The 21,722-nt window shown below is 43.8% G+C and overlaps 1 protein-coding gene across 4 annotated transcripts in view; it reads right to left on the bottom strand.

Annotated features, from left to right (window-relative positions):
• Positions 1 to 21,722, bottom strand: part of ADAMTS9 (ADAM metallopeptidase with thrombospondin type 1 motif 9) — a 143,143-nt gene that overhangs the window by 102,248 nt on the left and 19,173 nt on the right. For all 4 annotated transcript variants that reach the window (XM_082209142.1, XM_082209141.1, XM_082209140.1 and 1 more), the window contains exons 4-9: positions 9,669 to 9,958; positions 8,411 to 8,494; positions 4,469 to 4,593; positions 2,403 to 2,443; positions 2,151 to 2,256; positions 413 to 559 (exon numbers count right to left, since the gene is read on the bottom strand). In XM_082209142.1, coding sequence (XP_082065268.1) covers positions 413 to 559; positions 2,151 to 2,256; positions 2,403 to 2,443; positions 4,469 to 4,593; positions 8,411 to 8,494; positions 9,669 to 9,958 — 793 coding nt within the window. The remainder of the gene's footprint in view (positions 1 to 412; positions 560 to 2,150; positions 2,257 to 2,402; positions 2,444 to 4,468; positions 4,594 to 8,410; positions 8,495 to 9,668; positions 9,959 to 21,722) is intronic.

Raw genomic sequence — 21,722 nt, 5'->3', positions numbered from 1 at the left:
AATTGCTGCTGGCCATGATGTCAGATGCAGTCTACCTCTGTATACCATTTGCTAGGAATCACAAGCGGGGAGAGTTCTTGGGTCCTGTTTACAGGCTTCTCGCGGGCAGCTTTCAGGCTATGGTGAGAACAGGATGCTAGATTAGTTGGGCCTTGGGCTTGATTCAGCACAGCCCTCCTCTTGTATTCTTATATTTCTGCCACGGAAAAGTTGCGACAATGCGGTATGAATGGAGCAAGCGCCGGGACCTTTCGATTCACAAACTCGTAATATGAGCAAACGAATCCACAGTGTGCATGTAATGTATATTTGCATCCCAACCCCCCCCCAACCCCCGCTGCTAAGCATGCATTCATATCCAGGCAATTTCACACAAACTCCGGAATCTATGAAGTAGTCATTAAGGCTTTACTCTAGAAATTCTGTGATATATTTCCGGCTACATTTTGACCACATCCAAGGGTTGGTGTTGTAGTTCAGGGTGGGAGCCATCACATGTTGCTGGTTTTTCCCTCCGTCTTCTTTGCACTTATTGTTGTCGTCGTGAGGCATGTTAAATCTACAAGAGACAGCATACAGTGGCCAATGTGTTTAACGTGAATTTTAAAAAGGAGGAAAAGTTAAAAACACTTGCACACATAAGGGATTTCAGCGGAAGGGAGCCAAAGGCTTTGCCAACTCCCCTACTTAGAATCACAGAATGTTAGAAATAAAAGGGGTCATCTAGTAAAATCATTTCATTCAGAGTGCTCTGGATGGGAATTATGGAGCAAAGGCTTACAGAATTCCTACATAAACAGGGGTTTCTCCTAGGGCTGTGTTCAGAGATTACCGCCCATGTGAGGGGTCTCCTGCCTCATCTCCAAAACAACAATTCCCAGTTCTCCATGGGCAAGCAAGCAATATTATTTCAGATGTTTTGGACTTTCTGCTTTGGAAATCAAAAGGTGACTACATGCCTAACAGAGTGCGTAGACACTCCATAGGTTTTTAAGCAGTAAAGCAAGCTATGCAAATGAATTTTTAATATATATAAAATTATTGATAAAGCACTGTCAGGACACGTAACTAATGATCTGGGGCTGTGGAGAAGGGAAGACATTTTGCATGCTTTACCAAAACAACCACAAGGGGAAACTGTTGTTTATTGCATTACCCAATCAGAAATCCAGAAAAGCAAAAATTTAGCAAAAATTGTCCCACCTTGTGGCAGGACAGTGTCACCAACTTTACATGTGGCAACATGCTCTGCTAATAAGCCTAGCGGCATCAATAGTGTAGTAAATAATAGTCTACAGTCACCCAGCACCAAAAAATTTAGTATTCATTTTCTAACTTTTCAAAAAAATTCCCACTACAGTATTTAATGCTCATACCACAATTTCAAACATTGAGAAAACATTGCCCTGAACCCTAGCTCGCTCCTTCATTCACATAAGGGAGCAGTGGATTGATTTCTGCCATCTGACAGTGGAGAGTTTGTTTCGACCCTGGTGGCTGAGAAGGAGGGAGTGTCAGAAGGGAACTGAATTAATATTGATTTATATATATTAGTAACTCTGTATTAATCTACCATTATCATATGTAACTGTGTGTTTTTGTAATATTCTGTTGAAGTTGTCTGGTTTTGCTTCAGGTTTCTGTACACCACTTACAGCTGTTTTTAATAAATTAAGTGGTATAGAAATTAAATAATCAAATCAACTCCCCCATCTATTTACAGTTCCCAGTGCCATATCACACACTATTTTCAAGGGTCCCCCAGCTCCCTTAATCAGATTTTTGGAGAGGTCAGGGGGACGCAGAGGGGAGAGGAAGGCCCTGTTCTATAACTCTTCAGTTTACAAGGGGAAAGTTTGGATCCAAGCCAATATTGGCATATACAGCTGTACCTTGGAAGTCGAACGGAATCCATTCCAGAAGTCCGTTCGACTTACGAAACATTTGAAAACCAAATCACGGCTTCTGATCAGCTGCAGGAAGCTCCTGCAGCCAATCAGAAGCCACAGAAGCCCCATCAGACGTTCGGGTTCCAAAAGAATATTCGTGAACCGGAACAATCACTTGCATCCCCATGTAAGCTATATGGTTTACATATCTCTCTCAATACTGTTATTTTAAAAATATATCTATGTTTTTATAGAACATACACATGGCCAAGTTCATGTGCAATCGTAAAAGCAGTACTTAGTCCACTGTCTTCACTAATTGAGCAGCTCCGGTATGGATCACAGACTGTACCCAATTCAGCCAGACCTGGAAAATCAAAAGCAGAAGGAGAGAGAGAGAGAGAGAGAGAGAGAGAGAGTTTGCTCTCTAAATAAAGGCGCACACAACATTCTGTCAAAAACATGTTAACATTGACACCTTAAAGAGTAAAAGAAAAAGGAGATTAGGCTTACCTAAAGTATCACATTTGTCGTGAGCTCTACAAATATCCTGTCTGAAAGCAAAACAGACTTGATGCTTTTAATTTCCATGCAAGTTAGCATTCAGAACACACAATAATAAACATAACACCATTTAATTATATGGCTTTGGGTTTCTTGCTTGGCATTAATTTCAATATGTAGCCTGCCCAATTCCAAATGTTCAAGACGGGGATAATAGTAGATTTAAAAAGCAGGAATAAAAATCCAATTTGATTTTTCAAAGGACTATCATTAAGGCCTGATAATCTCACATTAAAATATTTTGTGGCATTATAAATAAGAGACATGAGCGCTCACTTTAATGAAAATTTCAATGCAAAACTCCAAGGCCCTGCCTTGACTGAGTGCTGTGCATTGCTCATAACCGGTAGCTATTTTAAACTAATAGCAGAAATGAAGAAGAAGCCAAATGGGTCTTTCTATTCACTTTTTTTTTTATGCATTCTGGAGTAAAATTCAAACTGTGCAATGTTCTGAAGGTAGCAGGCAATGCTCCCCATCCACTTGGCATCTAGCCAGATTTGAAGTCATGGAGGCAGCTGCTAGTATCCTCTAACCCAGAGGTGGCTCATAATACTGAGTAAGAGCAGTCTTTCCCAACCTGCTGCCCTCCAGACGTTTTGCAATACAATCCCCATCACTGCCCCCAGTCAGCATAGCCAATGATGCAAGTTGTAGGCCAAAACCTCTAGATGGCATTGGTTGGAGCAGGCAGGACTAGAAATAAGCGCCTACTAAAAACAGCTGATGTTTTTACTATCTTATGTCACTAGTACAGGCCACTGTTTCCCAAACTTGGGTCTCCAGCTGGTTTTTTTGGACTACAACTCCCATCATCCCTAGCTAGCAAGACCAGTGGTCAGGGATGATAGGAATTGTAGTCTGAAAACAGCTAGAGACCCACATTTGGGAAACACTGGATAGGCTGTGGTGCTTTATTAGAACATTTGTACAAACCTACTGCCATTTCCCCCACTCTGAATCTACAGCCAAGGCTCAATTAGGTCCCCACTTGAAATACATGACTACTTGTGTAAGTAGATTTTATTTCTTTTTTCATTTCTGGTCCAGCTGCTTGCCCCCACCTGCCCCCCCCCCCAGCTGACGAACTGTGTTTTAGAACCCTACACATCTAAAACATAGTGTGCAACAGGGAGGCTGTGAGAGCAACAATGAAAAGAAGATGTGTACGTGTTAGATCACGGCCTCCAGCCACAGCTGTAGTGCAAATGCTTATGCATTCATAAAGCCACTTCCACCCCAGCTTGAAATCCCTCCCACAAGACCTCTCCTTTTCTGAAAAGGAGAAAGCATTGCCTTTAGTGCTAACTGGTGGGGCTTAATAAGAAACTCCCATACATTGCAAACTTAGCACCAAAACTCCAGAAAGCCTCACTTTGGGTTCAGCCAATGACCATACGGCTGAGTAATAGGATTGTATACTCTCACTCCAAAAAAAAATAAATATTGATCCCCTGGTAGGGATGGGCTAATTTCAGTTCCTCTCTGTTTCTTGCCTTTTATTCAGTTTTCTACATTTCTACACCAGTTTGTAAATATATATATTTTTAAAGCCCTCACGAAAATTCAACAAAAGTCTAGCGCAAATTTGTAATCTTTGCACGCAACTCCCCCTGATGTAACACACATTTGTGTTTTGATTTCACTAATATATGCATTTTTACGCACCCACTACCATTCACGTATGCAGTACGTTATTTGGCTGGAGAACTGCGCTGCACATTCTGAAAGAAGGCTGTGCTTTGTTTGCATTATCGTTTTCAAAAGGGGGATATTCAGTAGATCCGCCTTTAATTGCAAATTGAAATGAATTCCTGATGCCCCTATCCGTAGCCCTTAGAGCTCCTGTTCTCATCACCGCCAAAAAATTAGACAGCAATATAATACCTTTCCCCATCATGCCTCAACGTTTCAATTACCCTTGACTATAACATGCATTGTCGTTCAGTTGTGATTTGTAACATTGCATTCTAGTGGCAATTACAGTGAGGCCAAAAAATCTGCCCGTGACATACCTTGTCACCAATACAGCTGTGTCATGCTTTTCTGGATGATCTTCGTTAGGGTGGTTCTGGGTCTGCTGCCACTGACAGAAGTTTTTTAGTGTCGTCTGAGCATTGTAAGATATGGAAGGGCCATCCTAGGTATAAAGCAAACATGTCGAAGGATTAGCACTCCCTATCCTCCTTAGTTCCCATCCCTCCATCTGCAGTGCCTTTTATTTATTGACTATTTTATTTTACCTTTATGGGCCACCTTTCTACCTGATAACATGTCTCAGAGATGGACGGCCGCAGGAAAGAACACTGAATGTAGTCATCAGAAAAACAGCAAACCATCTCTCTCTGCTCAAAAGCATTCAGCACCGGCATCCTACTTGTGGATTACTTTCAAATTCCTTTTTTTTAAAATAATATTTATTAAAAGTTTAAAGATTACAGAAAGAAGTAAAAAAAGAGAAAAAGTAAACAATACAAATCAATACATTACAATACATTAAAAAAAACAAAAGACACAATAGATCAAAACAAAAACAATTAAAAACACATCCAATATTTCCATATCTTTGTCTTTCATTAACTTGTTTCATCGACCTCCTCACACCTCCCTTTTTTGTATTCTAGTTATTAATTGTTTCAGCAAATCCTTTCCATCTTTCACTGTTTTCTGTCATTTAATTATCTTGATTTATTTTAACCTTATCTTACCATTAAAACCCTAAAACTTATTTGAACTTAACTCCTTATAACGTTTCTACTAAAGCCATGTAATTTCATTCCAACATTTTTCTAACACTCATTAATTTTACAATATTTCTCTAAATAAATGTTAAACTTTTTTTCAATCTTCTTTCACCGTCTCTTCTCCCTGGTCTCGGATTCTGTCAGTCCTTTCTATCAATTCCATATGGTCCATCAACCTGGTGATCTTCTGTCCAAGGCTCTTAACTCTTTTCCATGTCCCTTCTGCAGATCTTCTTCATATTTATACATGCACTTAACTTTATCTTCTGCTGATCTTGTTCTTAATTTCCTTCCTTTGGCGCTGAGGAGTAGAGCTCGGGGAAACTCCAACCTACCAATGTCTTTATTCCTTCTCGACAGGTCAGCCCATTCTCCATAGTCAAAACTAAAGTCCATAAGATATTTCAGAGCGTGTTTCAAAATCCCTCCGAAGCTAAAGGCCCCCACAACTCCAATCTCCCCCTGACCCAAATCCAGATCCCAAAAGCCAGAGCATCCCTGCATAAGGGGATCTATCCAACTTTCCTTCTCCAATCCAGGCGGGACTCCATCTCTCCAAATCTGGCTTTCTCTAAATTCAATCGTAGAAGGCAACAGCTTATATTCATCAAATTGCCTCTGAACGGCTGGGGCTCTCTCCACTTGTATTACTTGGGGTTCAACAACAGCTTTCTCCCTCGTCTTCTCCACAACTTGCCATGTCAAAGTGGATTCGTTAATCGATTCCTGAGTAGTTTCTGTACAGGTATTCACTTTTTGTCCCAAATCAGTCATTTTTTGTCCCAAATTATCAATATTAGTAGTCATCACATCCATCTTCTCATGAAGCTGTTCCAATAAAGCACTTATCTTGCAAAATGCAATCACTAAGGCTTCTTCTGTTGACATTCTTGTCCAAGGTCAATCTCTGATTCTCACGGTCTTTAATCTCTGCAGCTGGAAAATTCCCCAGCTCCACTCCTGCAACAGTTTCAAAAGCTCCCTCTAGAGGAAACAATTTCTATTTGTATCCGTCCTTTTAAATGCAGATCCAGCAACAAAATTACTTTCAATTTTCAGCTACTTTTGCTCCTTTTTAAGTGCAAAAAGAAACAATGGAAACAATATATTTCTCTTATTTAACTGTCTGTCAGCATACGTTTTATTCAGTCAATGAACTTTCCCAAAACGTCGATCTTACTGGCAGCCCGTTCCCAGGTTCAAAACGGTGGTAATTTATCTTTCTTCACTCTCTCTCCTGCAGGCTTAGGCAATCTAAAATTTCCCCCCTCTTCTCCTGCTTCCAAGGGGGGTTTAGTAGTTTTAACCAATGGAAATTTAATCCTTTAGAAACGGCTTTCCAAGACTTTAGCTTGCAGCGCCTTTGCTTCAATCTATTTACAAAAGAGGAAGGCAGACTTCCTGTTTGAAACCTTCCCGTTTCGGTGCCAAATTAAGATGTTTAAAGATCCAATTTTCCGTTCTACTCACGGGTAGTTGTTTAAAGTCCAATTGTCCACAGGAAAAAGTCAGCGCTCTCCGGCAACAGCAATGCGGCTTCACTCCATGAAAGAAGCAGTTGATTCGAAGCACCGCGCCGCTCACCCCACGTCGCTCCGGATCCCCGAAACTGGGTTTCCCCGCGAGTAGGGGAGGCGCAAAAGGTGCCAGCCAAATCCCACGTCCACAGGCTTCTCCCGCCTGTGGTTTTTAGTGGGTCTCTGCCTCGCCGTGGCGGTCCAGACCCTGATCTCCACAGAGCGGATTCCTCCCGGTCAGAGGAAATCCGCCATTGCCAGAGGCGCTAACCCGGACGGATTACTTTCAAATTCCTAATGACTTTCAATAAGGTAGCATTGTTGTTGTTGTTTTTTCCACTCTCCCCTCCTCCAAAAACACATTAACACTATTGTGAGACTGATGAGTGCTGTAAAATTTAAATAAACAGCCCTCTTCTCCCCATGATATTCCCATTCGCTCAGTAATATAACAAAATAATAATAATACGGCAAGTGCAGTGAGAAAGGGGAGGGGGGGAACGTTCCTTCTGAAATCCTCAGCGAGAATACGAAGCTCTGTCTAGGTTGTACGGAACCCTGATCAGGAACTGCTTTGCTAGGAAATGGGAAAACACTGCAATAGCTTGTTTAGTAGGGAAGCATTTGTTTGCACCGATTGGGGATGCTTCCAGGTGGGTGATTAATTGAGTAAATGGTACCCCTTGTGCATACATGTTATTTTGAGGCATCTATCTTTGACATATATATTTCTTTAAAGTATTTGTTATCCTATTTCATTATCCCTATTGGCCGCTGAGAACAGGATGCTGGAATACAGGGGCATTTAGCCTGATCTACAGAGGCAGAGGAGCTGTGTTGGGGAGGGAGCTCCCTGGCTCCAAGCTCATGAGGAGTGTTGAGGATCTTCCATGTGGTGCTGCTGTTTGAAGAGCACCTTCCAGCATACAAGGCACGGATGGTTCTTTGTCACTCTCCTGCAGTCGGCGAGGAGATGTTTGGATTCAGTTGGACGCCATTTTGAATCAAGATGGCTGAACTGAACCTTTCAAAACCTCACACTGATCTTAACCAAATTGCGCACAATGGCTCCTGTGACCAAGGAGCAGGTTTCCATCTACGCTTGTTTGCACAATTTTGAAAATGGCAGAGTCTTTCAAAACCACACTGATTTCAACCACCGATTTCAAAACTGCCCTGAAGTTTTCGCTTCTCAGAATTTTGAGCTACGTTGTACACAAGGCTGCTGGTAATAAATAAGTGGGAATGTTTCTGCCATTGCAAATAGTGGGGGCAAGGCCCCTTGATTCTGACTGGTATTGCAGCAGTGGCAAAGCGTTGACCCACTTCCGCACCCAAGGATATGGATAAATCTTCTAGAATTATCCCAATCACACAAGTGTGGATTACATCGTTAGGAAAGGGCGATTGCTCAGTGGTAGAACATCTAGTAGAGACTCCTGTCCAGAACTCTAGAAATCCACTGCTGGTCCATGTACACAAATCTGTGGGCCTCTGAAGCTGAGACAAGCTTGCCTCATACTGCCTGCCCCATACACCCAACTTTCAGCAATACAAATCTCAGTGAACATTTGGGAAGGACATATGTTTTTTTCTCAGTTTTAGAGCATTTAAATGATCAAGAATAAGACATTCCTAGAAATATGTCCAGGCGAGAAAGAGAGTGAGAGAGAAGAACGAGGGAAGGAGTAATTACCTGCTCATTTTGTATGACCTCTAATCTCACAATAACAATATTAATTAGATTTCCAATACTTGGGTCTTTATATATAGAAGCTACCTGCATAAAAAAGGATAAATTTTGAAAAGTTAACGTTAACACTATACAAGCAAGCAAATAATTGACTCTTTTTTTTAAAAAAAGCAAACAAACAAACAAACACCTGCAGTGCAAAAAGCTACAGCTACTGGCCTACAGCTGATTAAATCCTGACCTCAGGAAGTACGTTCTGTTAGCAACAGATTCTGAGAGCAAGGAAGGGGTGGGAGACCTCAGACCTAAAGGCCAAATGCAGCCCTGCGGGTCTCCTTATCTAGCCCTTAGAGGTCTTCCTGGGCCCTGCTGAGCACCACACCTTCCTCAGTATCTTCTTCCTGGCTAGGATGTGCCCTTGAACCCCCATAACTCCTCTTGTTGCCTGGATGGAGGATGGAGAGGTGTATGTTTGCAGAGAAACCTCTGGCCTGTTGTACAAAGCCAAGAGTCACATCTTTGGACTCCAGGTTGGAGGTTCCTCATCTCTGCCACAACACAGCAACAAAACACTCGGCTTCGTTGTGTGCAAGTGCCATGGGGGGGAGGGGGAAGAAAGTGCCCTCTGAAATGCCCGGGAGACAGCATCTTAAAAAGCAGAGACATCACCTTGCCAACAAAGGTCAAAGCTATGGTTTTCCCAGTAGTGATGTATGGAAGTGAGAGCTGGACAATAAAGAAGGCTGATCGCCGAAGAATTGATGCTTTTGAATTATGGTGCTGGAGGAGATTCTTGAGAGTCCCCTGGACTGCAAGAAGATCAAACCGATCGATTCTTAAGGAAATCAGCCCTGAGTGCTCACTGGAAGGACAGATCCTGAAGATGAGGCTCCAATACTTTGGCCACCTCATGAGAAGAGAAGATTCCCTGGAAAACACCCTGATGTTGGGAAAGATGGAGGGCACAAGGAGAAGGGGGCGAAAGAGGACGAGATGGTTGGATAGTGTTTTCAAAGCTACCAGCATGAGTTTGACCAAACTGCGGGAGGCAGTGGAAGACAGGAGTGCCTGGCGTGATCTGGTCCATGGGGTCACGAAGAGTCGGACACGACTAAATGACTAAACAACAACACTCCAAGTCTCCATCTGGGCTGTCTGGAACTCTGAGCAGGAGCACTGCAACCGCTTGTTCCGTAGGCAAGCATTAAATTGCACAGATCTGGCATACTTAAAATCCCCGCAGTGGGATTTTAATACTTACTATGGACATTAAGGTCAAAATGTAGTGCTGTAGATTTGCTCCATGGTAAGCAACCATCCGACTGTCTGCCACCACCATGACCTCCACATATCGAGGGTAGGAGAGGAATCGCTTGGTTCTTCGGCGTGTGCTTTTCCTCCTCACGCTGCTAGTCTTGTTTTTACTGGATGCAGGAGACTGCGCTGAGGCTAGGCCACGTTTCAATGCCTCCACGTCGGACAATATGCTCGCCGTGGGCCACTGTCCCATCTTGCTCCGCCTCTTAAACTTTCTGTGGCTTTTTTCATGCCCTGCAGTTTTAAAGAAGGCAGGAAGACAAGAGACATTCTTGAAAATATGCCTGAATGAGACCAAGATTTTTCATTCATTCATTCATTCATGGGTTTCCCCAGCTACTCTGGGCAGATTCCAACAAAATATTAAAAATACATTAAAACACCAGACATTAAAAATTTCCCTAAACAGGGCAGCCTTCAGATGTCTTCTAAACATCAGATAGTTGTTTATTTCTTTGACATCTGGTGGGAAGGCGTTCCACAGGGCAGGCGCCACTACTGAGAAGGCCCTCTGGCTGGTTCCCTGTAACTTCACGTCTTGCCAGAAGGCCCTCAGCACTGGACCTCAGGTAGTGGTGGAGACGCTCCTTCAGGTATACTCGTCGAAACCCCCACATGAAGCCCCTGCGCAAGATGGCTTCCTTGTCATCTAGGGTCAAAATATGCACGATGCTTCACTCCATTTGCTGTTGCACAAAAGCCTTTTCTTTTAATGTAAAGCACAAGCGCAGTCTCTCTCCCACCCACCTTCGCAAAACTGCCCGTCCGATCAGTATGTTCTTCCAATTTGCTCTGGAGGACATTTTGATCCTGAGCAATGGTGCCAGGGCAGATCCAGGTTTGATTACCATGCCAACCCTAGACTAGCAAAGCAATCTGCCTGCCCACCCATGTTCTGTCCAAGCTGGCAGAGCTACATATGCAGAGGTGGCACTGTCATTCTGTTAAGTCCAGGCAGGCAGGCAACAGCCAGGGCTAGGACTGCAGCCCAGATCACTATGGCTCCATTCAGAGGTGGGGGTATATTGGGTTAAGTTTTCCTAGTTATAATGCCAGCGTTTCTAATGTTCCTTTTACACTGCAGTACCTGTTACGTTAGGGACGTGGGTGGCGGTGTGGTCTAAACCACAGAGCCTAGGGCAAGCCGATCAGAAGGTCGGCGGTTCAAATCCCCATGACGGGGTGAGCTCCCGTTGCTCGGTCCCTGCTCCTGCCAACCTAGCAGTTCGAAAGCACGTCAAAGTGCAAGTAGTTAAATACGTACCGCTCCAGCGGGAAGGTAAACAGTGTTTCTGTGCACTGCTCTGGTTCGCCAGAAGCGGCTTAGTCATGCTGGCCACATGACCCGGAAGCTGTCTGTGGACAAACGCCGGCTCCCTCAGCCAATAAAGCGAGATGAGCACCGCAACCCCAGAGTCGGTCACGACTGGACCTAATGGTCAGGGGTCCCTTTACCTTTACCTTACCTGTTACGTTATGGAACAGTGGCTTTTTGAGCAACATATATCAGCCATGCCATGCTAAATTTTAAACAGCAGGGAAGAACAGTGTGCCAGAAAAGCACCCTGAATTTCATCACATGAACAGGGGCAGCATGATAAATGCAAAACAAAGGTAAACTGCAACACAACACAACCCCCTGCCCCAAGTTTGCCAACATTTTTTTTCTTCTGGAAACCATTAGCAAGGAAATGAACACGAAACATCTGCTGGGTTGTTCTAGATTTCCGGAAGTGGCTTTCACAGCCAGACCAGGAAGGGGCATGGGCTTGGCAAACATTGTTTTTGGTTTGGTTATTAAGGCCAGTCCCTGGACTCAATGCTTACTTGTTGACATCTGCCTGTCTCAGGAGTCAACGGAGGAATGCACCTCTGGGTGGGGAAGTCAAATTGTTGAAAGGTTGTAGGGCTTGCTGTGGATCCAGAGACCGATATGGGAGAGACATGTTTTGTTGCAGCTGGGGCAGGTGAAGGTGCCCAGTTGTGCTGCTGCAGGTACACCAGTCACTAAATTCCCTGAACGCAATTTCTTCTATTTATTTTAAGAGAACACTTCTGTGGAATTGAGGACCATGTAATGGTGTCTAGAGGTTCCTTGCAGACTTCTTTGTCTGGAGTTTCTCTGTAACAGTTGGGGAACCTGTGGCCCTCCATATGTCATTGGACAACAATTCTCATCAGCCCCAGCCAACACAGCCAGTGGTTAGGGTTGATGGGGGCTATATTCCTACAATATCTAGAGGGCCTCTAGGCAACTATCCAGTTGAGAACTTACAAGGGGATTTTCTGCAAGAATCTGCACCTCCACTGCTGCCTCCCAGTACCCAAGGCTAGGAATTTTCCTCTCCCTTCTAACATCCGGCAGCAACCTGCCAGCAGTTTCATCGAGCAAACTCTCTCTCAGACTGCGACTGTTTCTTCCTGAAGCCAGAATTTCCTTCCATGCCACAGAGCTTCCACGCATACAGGGTTTTTTCTCTTTTCCCGTTTCTGAAGTAGACGTTCCACAGGTACTGAAATGCTCACACAAGCGTTCCACCTATGCCTTTGAGTATCTAGGTCGCTCTAGATCAAGGGCTTAATCTTTAGAATCTCAGTCCCTTTTTGTTTTGAAGATTTGCTGTAATTTACATCATGCTGGCTGAAAATATTCAGCACCCTACTGGGTCCACAGAGAAGAATACATGCAAAGTCATATAATGGAATTAAGAAATCGCATAAGCTGGCACAACATCTAACAAGAGCTTGAGCACCTTTCCTGTGAGGAGTTCTCAAAAATTCAGATATTAAAAATACAGAAGCGTGCATCAAGATTCATGATAGTATTATTTTGCAAACTTTAGAATTTAAAATAGGAAGCACTTCCCAAACTAAGCACAACTCAAACTTTACGCTCTTTTGTGATCTTGACATGCACCTTTACACTCTGCCCTCTGACGTGAGCTGTGACAAAAATCACACTGACCCGCCCCGCTTAGCTTCAGCAAAGTGGTGGTCTAACGTGCCTTCACACCATACCCTGGGCCATTACCTCACACCATACCCTGGGCCATTCCCTTACAAAGGAAAAAAGTATCATTTATATATGCTTCAGGGCACCTTAACTCGTAAGGCCCATGTTTGGAAGAAAGGGAGGATGAACTCTATACACTCATACCTACATACCAAACAAAAGGCAGAAACCTTGAGCACACACAAAAAAGCTGTAACTGGAGAGAAGAGTACAGAAATCTTGTCACTTTCCTTATGTGCAGTTGTTCCAATGACCTTCTGTCAATCTTAGCAGTGAATTTCCTTGTTAGTTACAACAGTGGAACGCAGAACACAGCCTTGTTTCTTTACTAAACAATTGAGCAGAATATTGCCTGCAAGGTCCCCTTATATCTCAGGCACTTTCTCTCCCTCTCTCTATATATAAAACATCATAAATTTATTTATATACCAACAACAACAACAACAACAACAATAGAATATTTATATACCACTTAACTGCTTGACTGCCCAATAGACTTGGGGAATCTGCAATTATAAAACCGATTTCAAAAAAATATAAACACACATACTCAAAATATGCAACAATTCCATGAAAACAGAAATGTATTTTGTAACAAAAGAAAACGTGAATCCAGGGCAGGCAGCTAATGCCCCAAACAGGCACAAGGTGGCAGGCCTAGAATCCCGGCAAAAATTTGGCTCTCTGGGCAATATGGAAACGCTACAGGATGCATAATCGCTGTGTCCACAAGCATTGTTATGCTAAACTGAGAAATTGAAAGAGGGCAACCACTTATGGTGAGTCACCCTAATCCCCTTCGTTTCCACAATAACGTGTCCTTCAGAAGAGACACCATTTTGCACTATTTAATGGGACATGGGACAATGGACACAAGTCCAGTTCAGGCTCATGACAGATTGGGGGGGGGGGTGTCAGTTTCTATAGCTACTCTCAGCCAGCCGTGCAGTAACTAGGAAGTTAATTATTTCACAGGCCTTCGCAGAGCTGATCAAATGTTAACCAATATACCTTCAGGCAGATACAAATGTTATGAACTAAAAACAAAGGTTTGTTTGTTGTTGTTGTTTCAAGCAATTGGCACAATCCGAAACGGTGTTGGTTGGTGCTGTGTATGACTACAGCAAAAATAGATTTTACCTCACGATACAAGACATTCTGTCATGTAAGCGAGGGTGCAAGACAACAACATGGGTTTCCTGCCACGGAGCTACACATCTATAGAGCTGTCATTGGAGGCAAACCTATACTGGAAAGGGGGATTTTACCCTTGCTATCCAGCAGGGAAGCTGTGCTGGCTTTCTGGCAAGTGGATCACTGGTGCTTACAATCAGGGAGAAAGGGGAGGCATTGGGGAGGTCAGTGCAGGGAAAGGGTGCCAATGTTTCTGCACCTCACCTTCCTCCCTGTCACATTGGCCCTGTTCTCTCAGTAAGCCGCAGCGAGCTGTTACTGTATATACTGCATGGATGCCCCAAACAGATGCCCATTAGAACTTTGTCTGCATCTCTGTAGAAAGCATCTTGTATCTCTGTAGAAAGTATCTCGTCATAGCACAGCATTTCTCTGACCGGTGCACTCCAACTCCCTCTGTCCCTGACCACACTGGCTGGGACTGATGGGAGTTGGATGGAGTTGTTGTAAATAAAAATATGCCCTTTTCCCTTATGGGGTATCCAAGAGCCCATATAGAGTCCTTACATAGGTTCCCTATTGGTAGGAGAAAATAACAGAGGCCAACCAGAGAATATTGAGGAGCAAAGCAGCTAGTAAGCTTGATCTTTATTGATCTGTTGCAACAAGGTGCTCCCCTCACACGCAGGAGAGGAAGAGGACCCACAAAATTACTGTGCCAGGGCTTATAAAGACTTTTGAAATTCCCATCTTCTAGATCAAGACCACCCCCAGAAACATTATGCATACATCACAGAAGGGGTGTAACCTAAGACCACCCCTCAGATACATCCCACCTACATCACATAAATTTTAATATTGTTTTTCTCCTGTTGTTTATCTCCTGTCTAGCAGGTTACTTGATTGGATTTCCTGGGGAGCCTGGCCATTCTTTTGTAGTGGTAAAATACTTATTTCCTGGGCCAGGTCACAGGCTCACACCTTATTCAAACAGACATATCCTTGAGACAGGATTTGTGAGGAAAGAGACAATGGGGAGGCTTTTCCAGTTTAACCTTGCAGAGAAAGGATTTGGTCAGTTTAGGAATCAAAATGGTTCCAGGTTGATCTTCCTGTGTTGATCTATGTATGTGCAGTTATGAACATTACCATATATCTAAGACCATAAAATTCCTATCACAGAGTCCAACATTTTCTGGAGGGCACCATGTAGGTGAGGTAAAGGTAAAGGACCCCTGGACGGTTAAGTCCAGTCAAAGGCGACTACGGGCTTGCGGCGCTCATCTCACTTTCAGGCCGAGGGAGCCGGTGTTTGTCCACAGACAGCTTTCCGGGTCAAGTGGCCAGCATGACTAAACTACTTCTAGTGCAATGGGACACCATGACGGAAGCCAGAGCGCATGGAAACACTGTTTACCTTCCTGCCACAGTGGTACCTATTTATCTACTTGCACTGGCGTGCTTTCAAACTGCTACATTGGCAGAAGCTGGGGCAGAGCAACGGGAGTTCACCCCATCGCACGAATTCGAACCTCTGACGTTCTGATCAGCAAGCCCAAGAAGCTCAGTGGTTTAGACCACAGCACCACCAGCTCCCACTTAGGTGAACCCTGTCTTAACACACCCCTTGTTGATTTTGCAAGAAGTTCGCTGCAGTCCTCACCTGCAATATTCTGCATGCCAGAGTATTAATTATTATTGCTATTAATTAATGATAATGGTAGTTTTAATGTAACTTGTTAGTTACCTAATTTCAAAGAAAAAAGTCTCTAAGCGACATACAAAAAATTAAGAGTCAAAGGCACAGCAGGAAAAACAGACAAAATATTTGGTTAGTACTGCTATGGCACAACAGCAGGTCCAGTAAAAATCTGGAAATCCTAAAGGCTGGTTGCAGCTTCATCACCCAATTTGAGGGCATAAAGGTTAGAACTGCCCCAAGGTATTGTGCACCTTCCGACCCTTTCCTCCAATGGTCCTTGCATTTACCTTCCTCCGTCTACCTGAGCCTGGACAGCAACAGCAAGCAAGAGAAGAAGATGCATGAGAGCAGGTGTGGTCAACCTTTTCAGGGTTTTGAGGGCTCCATTTCCATGGGAAATGATGTTCTCATGAAAATCCATCAGCATTATCCCGTGAATTATTCCAACTATACACATTAGCTCAGGACCACAATACCTCAAGGACCGCCTCTTTCCATATGAACCTACCCGGACCCTGAGATTATCTTCTGAGGCCCTCCTTTCTGTGTCTCCTCCTCGAGAGTTCTGGAGGGTGGCAACATGAGAACGGGCCTTCTATGCAGTGGCTCCCCACCTGTGAAATTCTCTCCCCAGGGAAGTTCGCCTGGCACCTCGATTATACACCTTAAGGCACAAGGCAAAAGCGTTTCTCTTTAACCAGGCATTTGGTTGATGTGATTTATATCCTATGCCCTTTTAAAATGTGGGGGTTTTTTTGGGTGGGGGGTTGGTTGCTGTTTTTATTTTCATTAGGTATTTTTGTAGTTTTATATCTTGATTTTATTCTGTGAACCGCCCTGAGACCCCCAGGTATAGGGCAGTATATAAATACAGGAAAATAAATAAATAATTTTTTTATGCCGTTTCCCCTAACAGAATGCATTTTTGTACGTTATTTTCCACAAATATACACATTTATAGGCACACCAGTATCTGCAATTTTGTAAACAATAGCTGGCTGGAGAACTGCGCTGCAAAACCTGGATAAGTACGAATTCTGAAGGACAGCTGTATTCCAATGTGTGTTACTGTACAGTGGTACCTTGGGTTAAGAACTTAATTCGTTCTGGAGGTCCGTTCTTAACCTGAAACTGTTCTTAACCTGAAGCACCACTTTAGGTAATGGGGCCTCCTCCTGCTGCTGCGCCGCCGGAGCACGATTTCTGTTCTCATCCTGAAGCAAAGTTCTTAACCCGAGGTACTATTTTCGGTTAGCGGAGTCTGTAACCTGGAGCGTCTGTAACCCGAGGTACCACTGTACTGGAAAAGGCAAATTAGGAAGGTTTGCCTTCAAATGTCGAATTTCTTCCTAATCTGGGCGCTCTACAGGAAGTGTCAAGGCTGTAGCCTAACTCAATGCTTCAGGTCATGTCAAGGTGTAGCTCTTCCCTCCAGGTGAGGATGCAGTGCCAGTATAAGCCAGAAGGCCACAAAATGGATTTATCAGGGAAGGAAGAAGTGCATTTTCCCCGCTTCCCGTCACTCAAGGGCACTATAGGAGGTGACAGCACCATGGCACACAACTCTGAAAATCCTGGCTAGGTGGAACTAGTCCTAGATCACCCATAACAACAAAGGTGTCTTTTCAGTTCAGCTTATCTCTAAATGCACCCATTATAAATAAGTTTCCATGATTTCAAAAGACCCTTTGATTAAAACTAATGAAAGCTGCTATGGCTGGAGATAGTGGAAACCAAAGCTCTACTGCCACTGGCATTTAAAAAAAGAAATAAATTGCCCCCAGCTACATAGTACGAGTTGCAGTAACCCAAGCTCCTCATATTCTGCTAATGTGTTTCAACCTTGACTTCATGGGGGGCTTTGACGAAGAGCTCCATTTCTTATGCCCAGTCAAGTGCACACAGCCAACAAAGGCAGCCAGCTCAGGTCGATGCTTTCTCAAAGTGGACTCTGAAACTGATAGCATTTCACGAAGGCAAGGCTGGAAAGAAATATGCCAGCGCTCCCCGCCACCCCCCGTCCTTTTCGAAAGATTCCACTCAAGCACGCCTCTCACTGTTATTTCTTTATTTCAGGCATTTACACCAAATCCTTTCTACGGGGATGCGCTCAAAGACGCTAAGTGGTAGCGTTTGTGTTGCACGCCACCCCATCTCCGAGCAGTGCGAAATTCCAGGGGTTCCAGGCCTTTACCCTGGAGTTCGTGCTTCCTTTTGGAACAAGGCACAGCGGAGACTGCAGTGTCTTTAGGATATATGGTTTACTTACACATATATAGATCTTGAGCCCACGATGGAGGGGTTCACAGCATGAACACCCCAAAAGGGTCTTGTTTCTCCTTGGATTCAAGCAGAAATCTGGCATGGCTCTCTCTCTCTCTCTCTCTCTCTTTCTCTCTCTCTCTGTGCCTGCTGCTTTGCTTCTAGGTCACACCACTGTAATCTCTCCACTCCAAACTCTGGCTTTTGCCCTTCTGAATATCCGCGAGTTGAGGGAAAGGCCCCACCCATTTGCCGTCTCCCACAGAGCCCCTTCCTTGGTTCCCATTGCACCTCAAAAGCAGGCTAGCCTGCCTATTCCAAGAATCAGAAGCCTTGATTAGATTGTAACTCTTGCTGGATCCAGGAATTAGAGGGATCTCTGAATACAGCCTACTTTTCCCGCCCCACTGCATCCAAGTTTATATTGGGGGAGGAAAGAGAGAGGTGACTAAACAGTGGACGTGTAGAGTAATTATTTTTTTTGGGAGATGACATATAATGAATTGAAAAAAATGTTTAAAATAACTTTTGCGGAAAAAACCAGAAGCCTTTTTATTTGGAATTACAGGTACCAAAGGACCAGAAAATTCATGGATGCGACAACAGCCGCACAGATGCTACTAGCCCAGAAATGAAAGGAAGAAAAAACCCTGACTAGAGAAGAATGGCAAACCAAGCTGATGGGCTATGCCAAAATGGCAAAATTAACTGGGATGCTCAGAAATCAAGAAGACAAAAACTTTTAAAAAGAATGGGAAAAGTTTATGATTTCCTTAAGAGACCACTGCAAGCAAGTTAACACATCGACAGGATTTTAACCGCACTTGTAAAGTAACAGAAAGGATGGATAAGTTAGAAGGATAAAAAATTGGATTCATGTTGAAATGCAGTTGTAAACATTATCATTAGGACCCAGGGAAGGGATTGGGGGAAGTCAGGAGAATCAGAGTACTGTAATCTCAATATTTGGACTCTAAATTGTTGTTTGTAATTTGTTTACATTATTTAAAAACAAATTTAAAAATATGAAAAATATCTTTTAGGTAGAACCCTAAGTGGAATTACATCTTTACTGCCCCACCTCCCCCTGATTTTTGCTTCTTTCAATCAAATGCCATTTGGATTGCAAACCACACACATATCCTGAAATCTGCCAGCTGATTTCTCCAGTGAAGCCTCAGTGAAGAGGGTTCATGGAAGTGCAGAAGAGAAAAAGGATCTCAGACTAAGCCCTTACTTTTGGCCTCCCCTCCACCTTATCAGCCACTGCTGAGAGGCGAAGAAAGACTTTGGCGTCAGATCCTATATGTTCTCCCAGAGGCTGGCACTGTGCTGAGAACCATTTCAGCTTCTTGCCACCACGGTGAGAATCGACGGAAGTCCTTTCCTTCCTTGATTACAACCCCTTTGCCTCTTCTCAAGGAGGCGAGGTCTCTGGTCACCTTTCCTAGCCACAAACGAAATGTGCAGCGTTAGGTCGCTGGAGCGGTCAAGCCTTTGTGGAACTATGACACATCAGGATTGAAATTGACCTCAGATCTAATCTGTTGCAATCCCTGCCCTCACCACAGCTGCTTTAAAAGGCACAAGAAGTACAAGGCGCCTCAAATTCCACTTGGAAAAATGGAGGAAAAGTTGGCCCTAGACAACTGCTTTCATTTCCCATTTTGACATATGAGAAATCCACCCTTATCAGTTGCTGCAGCCAGAGGCAGACCCCGCTGCAATCCCAAACAAAGGTCAAGGGGGAAGTGGTGTGGCGCACGATGAGGGCAACTTGGATTACATTTCTTTTTTGGGGGTGGGGGTGGTTGGGAATCGTTAAGGTGAGGCCAGGAAGGAAACCGAGTAAGCCAAAGGAAAGGTCAACTGATAAGAAAACAAGAGTTTAAAACCATTCGTGACATTGAGAAGGAAATACCAGAAACAGCTAATTAAAAATCCAGCCTCTGAATGCAATAAAAAAAAGGAAGAGAGCATGCAAAATTGGAAAATAAAATCAATCAATCAAGACAGAGAAGCAGCCTGAGATTGCAAGCTACTTGCAAACGTGACAACAATCACATATGAAGGTATTCCATAGGTATTCTGCACTTCGTTTGGTAAGCAAGGCTGGCACAGAATGGTTCCTAAGGCTGGTTTTCCCTGACACTTTCCCCCCCTTGACACTGGCTGACTCATTTGCAATCTACAAGTTTCTGAACACCAGCCATAGGTTTTGTAATCAGGAGCTGAGCAGGACTTTCTGTGTCTTGTATCTCACATGCAAGCCCAGTATTACTGACTACAGATATCTGGGGCTTCAACATGGAGAATCATACATACAAAGGATGTGTAGCACTCTACTGACCTATGACCCTCCTCTTGTACTAGAGCAGGCATAGGCAAACTCAGCCCTCCAGTTGTTTTTGGACCACAACTCTCATGATCCCTAGCTAACAGGACTAGTGGTCAGGGATGATGGGAATTGTAGACCCAAAACATCTGGAGGGCCGCGTTTGCCTATGCCTGTACTAGAGAAACACCTGAGAAAGGGGAATACCTACCACTAAAGTTACCTCAGAAGAGGGGGTGTGACTGTACTCAATGGCTCGTGGGTTCCCTCCTCAGCGCTTCCACAACAAATTTAAATACTGCTTGTAGCATACTGATCCTGTGTCACCTAGTCACCCACTAGTCCAGCTTATTTCCCCCAAACCTCTCTACAGAAAGGCCCTTGGACTACCAGAACCTTAAAATCCTCTTTGGATGCCCTCTACGGCTTAAGCAAGGCAGGTAACCACCAGGGACAGGGACTTTTCAGTGGTGGCACCTCAGTTATAAAATAGCCTTCCTGGGAAGCTCTCCTGGAGCCATATTTGTGACCCTACTGGCATCAAGTGAAGAGCTTTTTGTTCACTCAGTCCTTTTAAATAATTTAGGTAATGTGGGCCTCTGTTCTTTTTTAAAACAACCACAACCCTGAAGGAGCTCTTTTTTCTCTAATTGCCTTGTATGAATGCTACAAAGTTTATGAGGCCTTCTTGGTTGTGTCGCAACCTTGGAAGTTTGGTTGGTGGCAGCGACGGGGAAGACCTTGTCTGTGATGGAACACTTATTGTGGGGATATGACCCCTTCTGAGCTTAGCCAAACTCCATTATTATTAACATTCAGTGACTATTAAGATGACATTTATGTTTCCTAGCCTTTGCTGCTTAGCCCCAGTACGTTACTTCATTTCATTTCAACTTTGCCTGGGTTTTATTCTGAATTCTAACTCTTCAGTGTTGCTATATCGTTAACATAGCAAATCTGTTTTTAATTTTGGGTGTGTGGCAAGTTCTGTATTGTTATTTATGTAGGATTGCCCCCCCCCTTTTAATTGTTTGATCTTTTTCACTTTGTACAGTAAGCTGCAACTTACGTGAGGGTTACATTCTGGGGTTTGCACCTAAAGCCAAAATCGTGCAGTCAAAGCATACAGGGTTCAATGGTGGTTGGGATTGTCCAAGTCATTTTTCCTGGAACCCTGCCCCCCTTTCTTATTGTTATTTTTATTCTTTGCCAAGCACATAAAGCTGAATGCGCACAAGTTAAATGTGCCTAAGTTGTGGACTTGCTGCAGTTCATTGTTGTTGTTGTTTTAATTATTTATTGTAAACAGCCCAGAAAACTTTTTGTTATGCAGCAGAATACAAACGTATATACTCAGGGCTGCCAACTTGAATAAAATATTGGTGGGGGGGGTAAGCCCCACCCTGCATAATCAATCGCAAGACACGGCTCACACACACCATTTGAATTGCAATGCCTATCCACTTTGGGCATGTAACAGAAGAACAGAAGATTGTTAAGAAGAGCATCTGATCCACTATCCTGTTCTCACAGTGGATGAACAGTTGCCTGC

This window comes from Podarcis vaucheri (assembly GCF_965113315.1).
Source record: "Podarcis vaucheri genome assembly, chromosome: 2".
In the NCBI taxonomy this organism is placed as follows: domain Eukaryota; kingdom Metazoa; phylum Chordata; class Lepidosauria; order Squamata; family Lacertidae; genus Podarcis; species Podarcis vaucheri.
The sequence above is the reverse complement of the archived record's forward strand: the minus strand, read 5'-3'. Positions and strand labels throughout refer to the sequence as shown.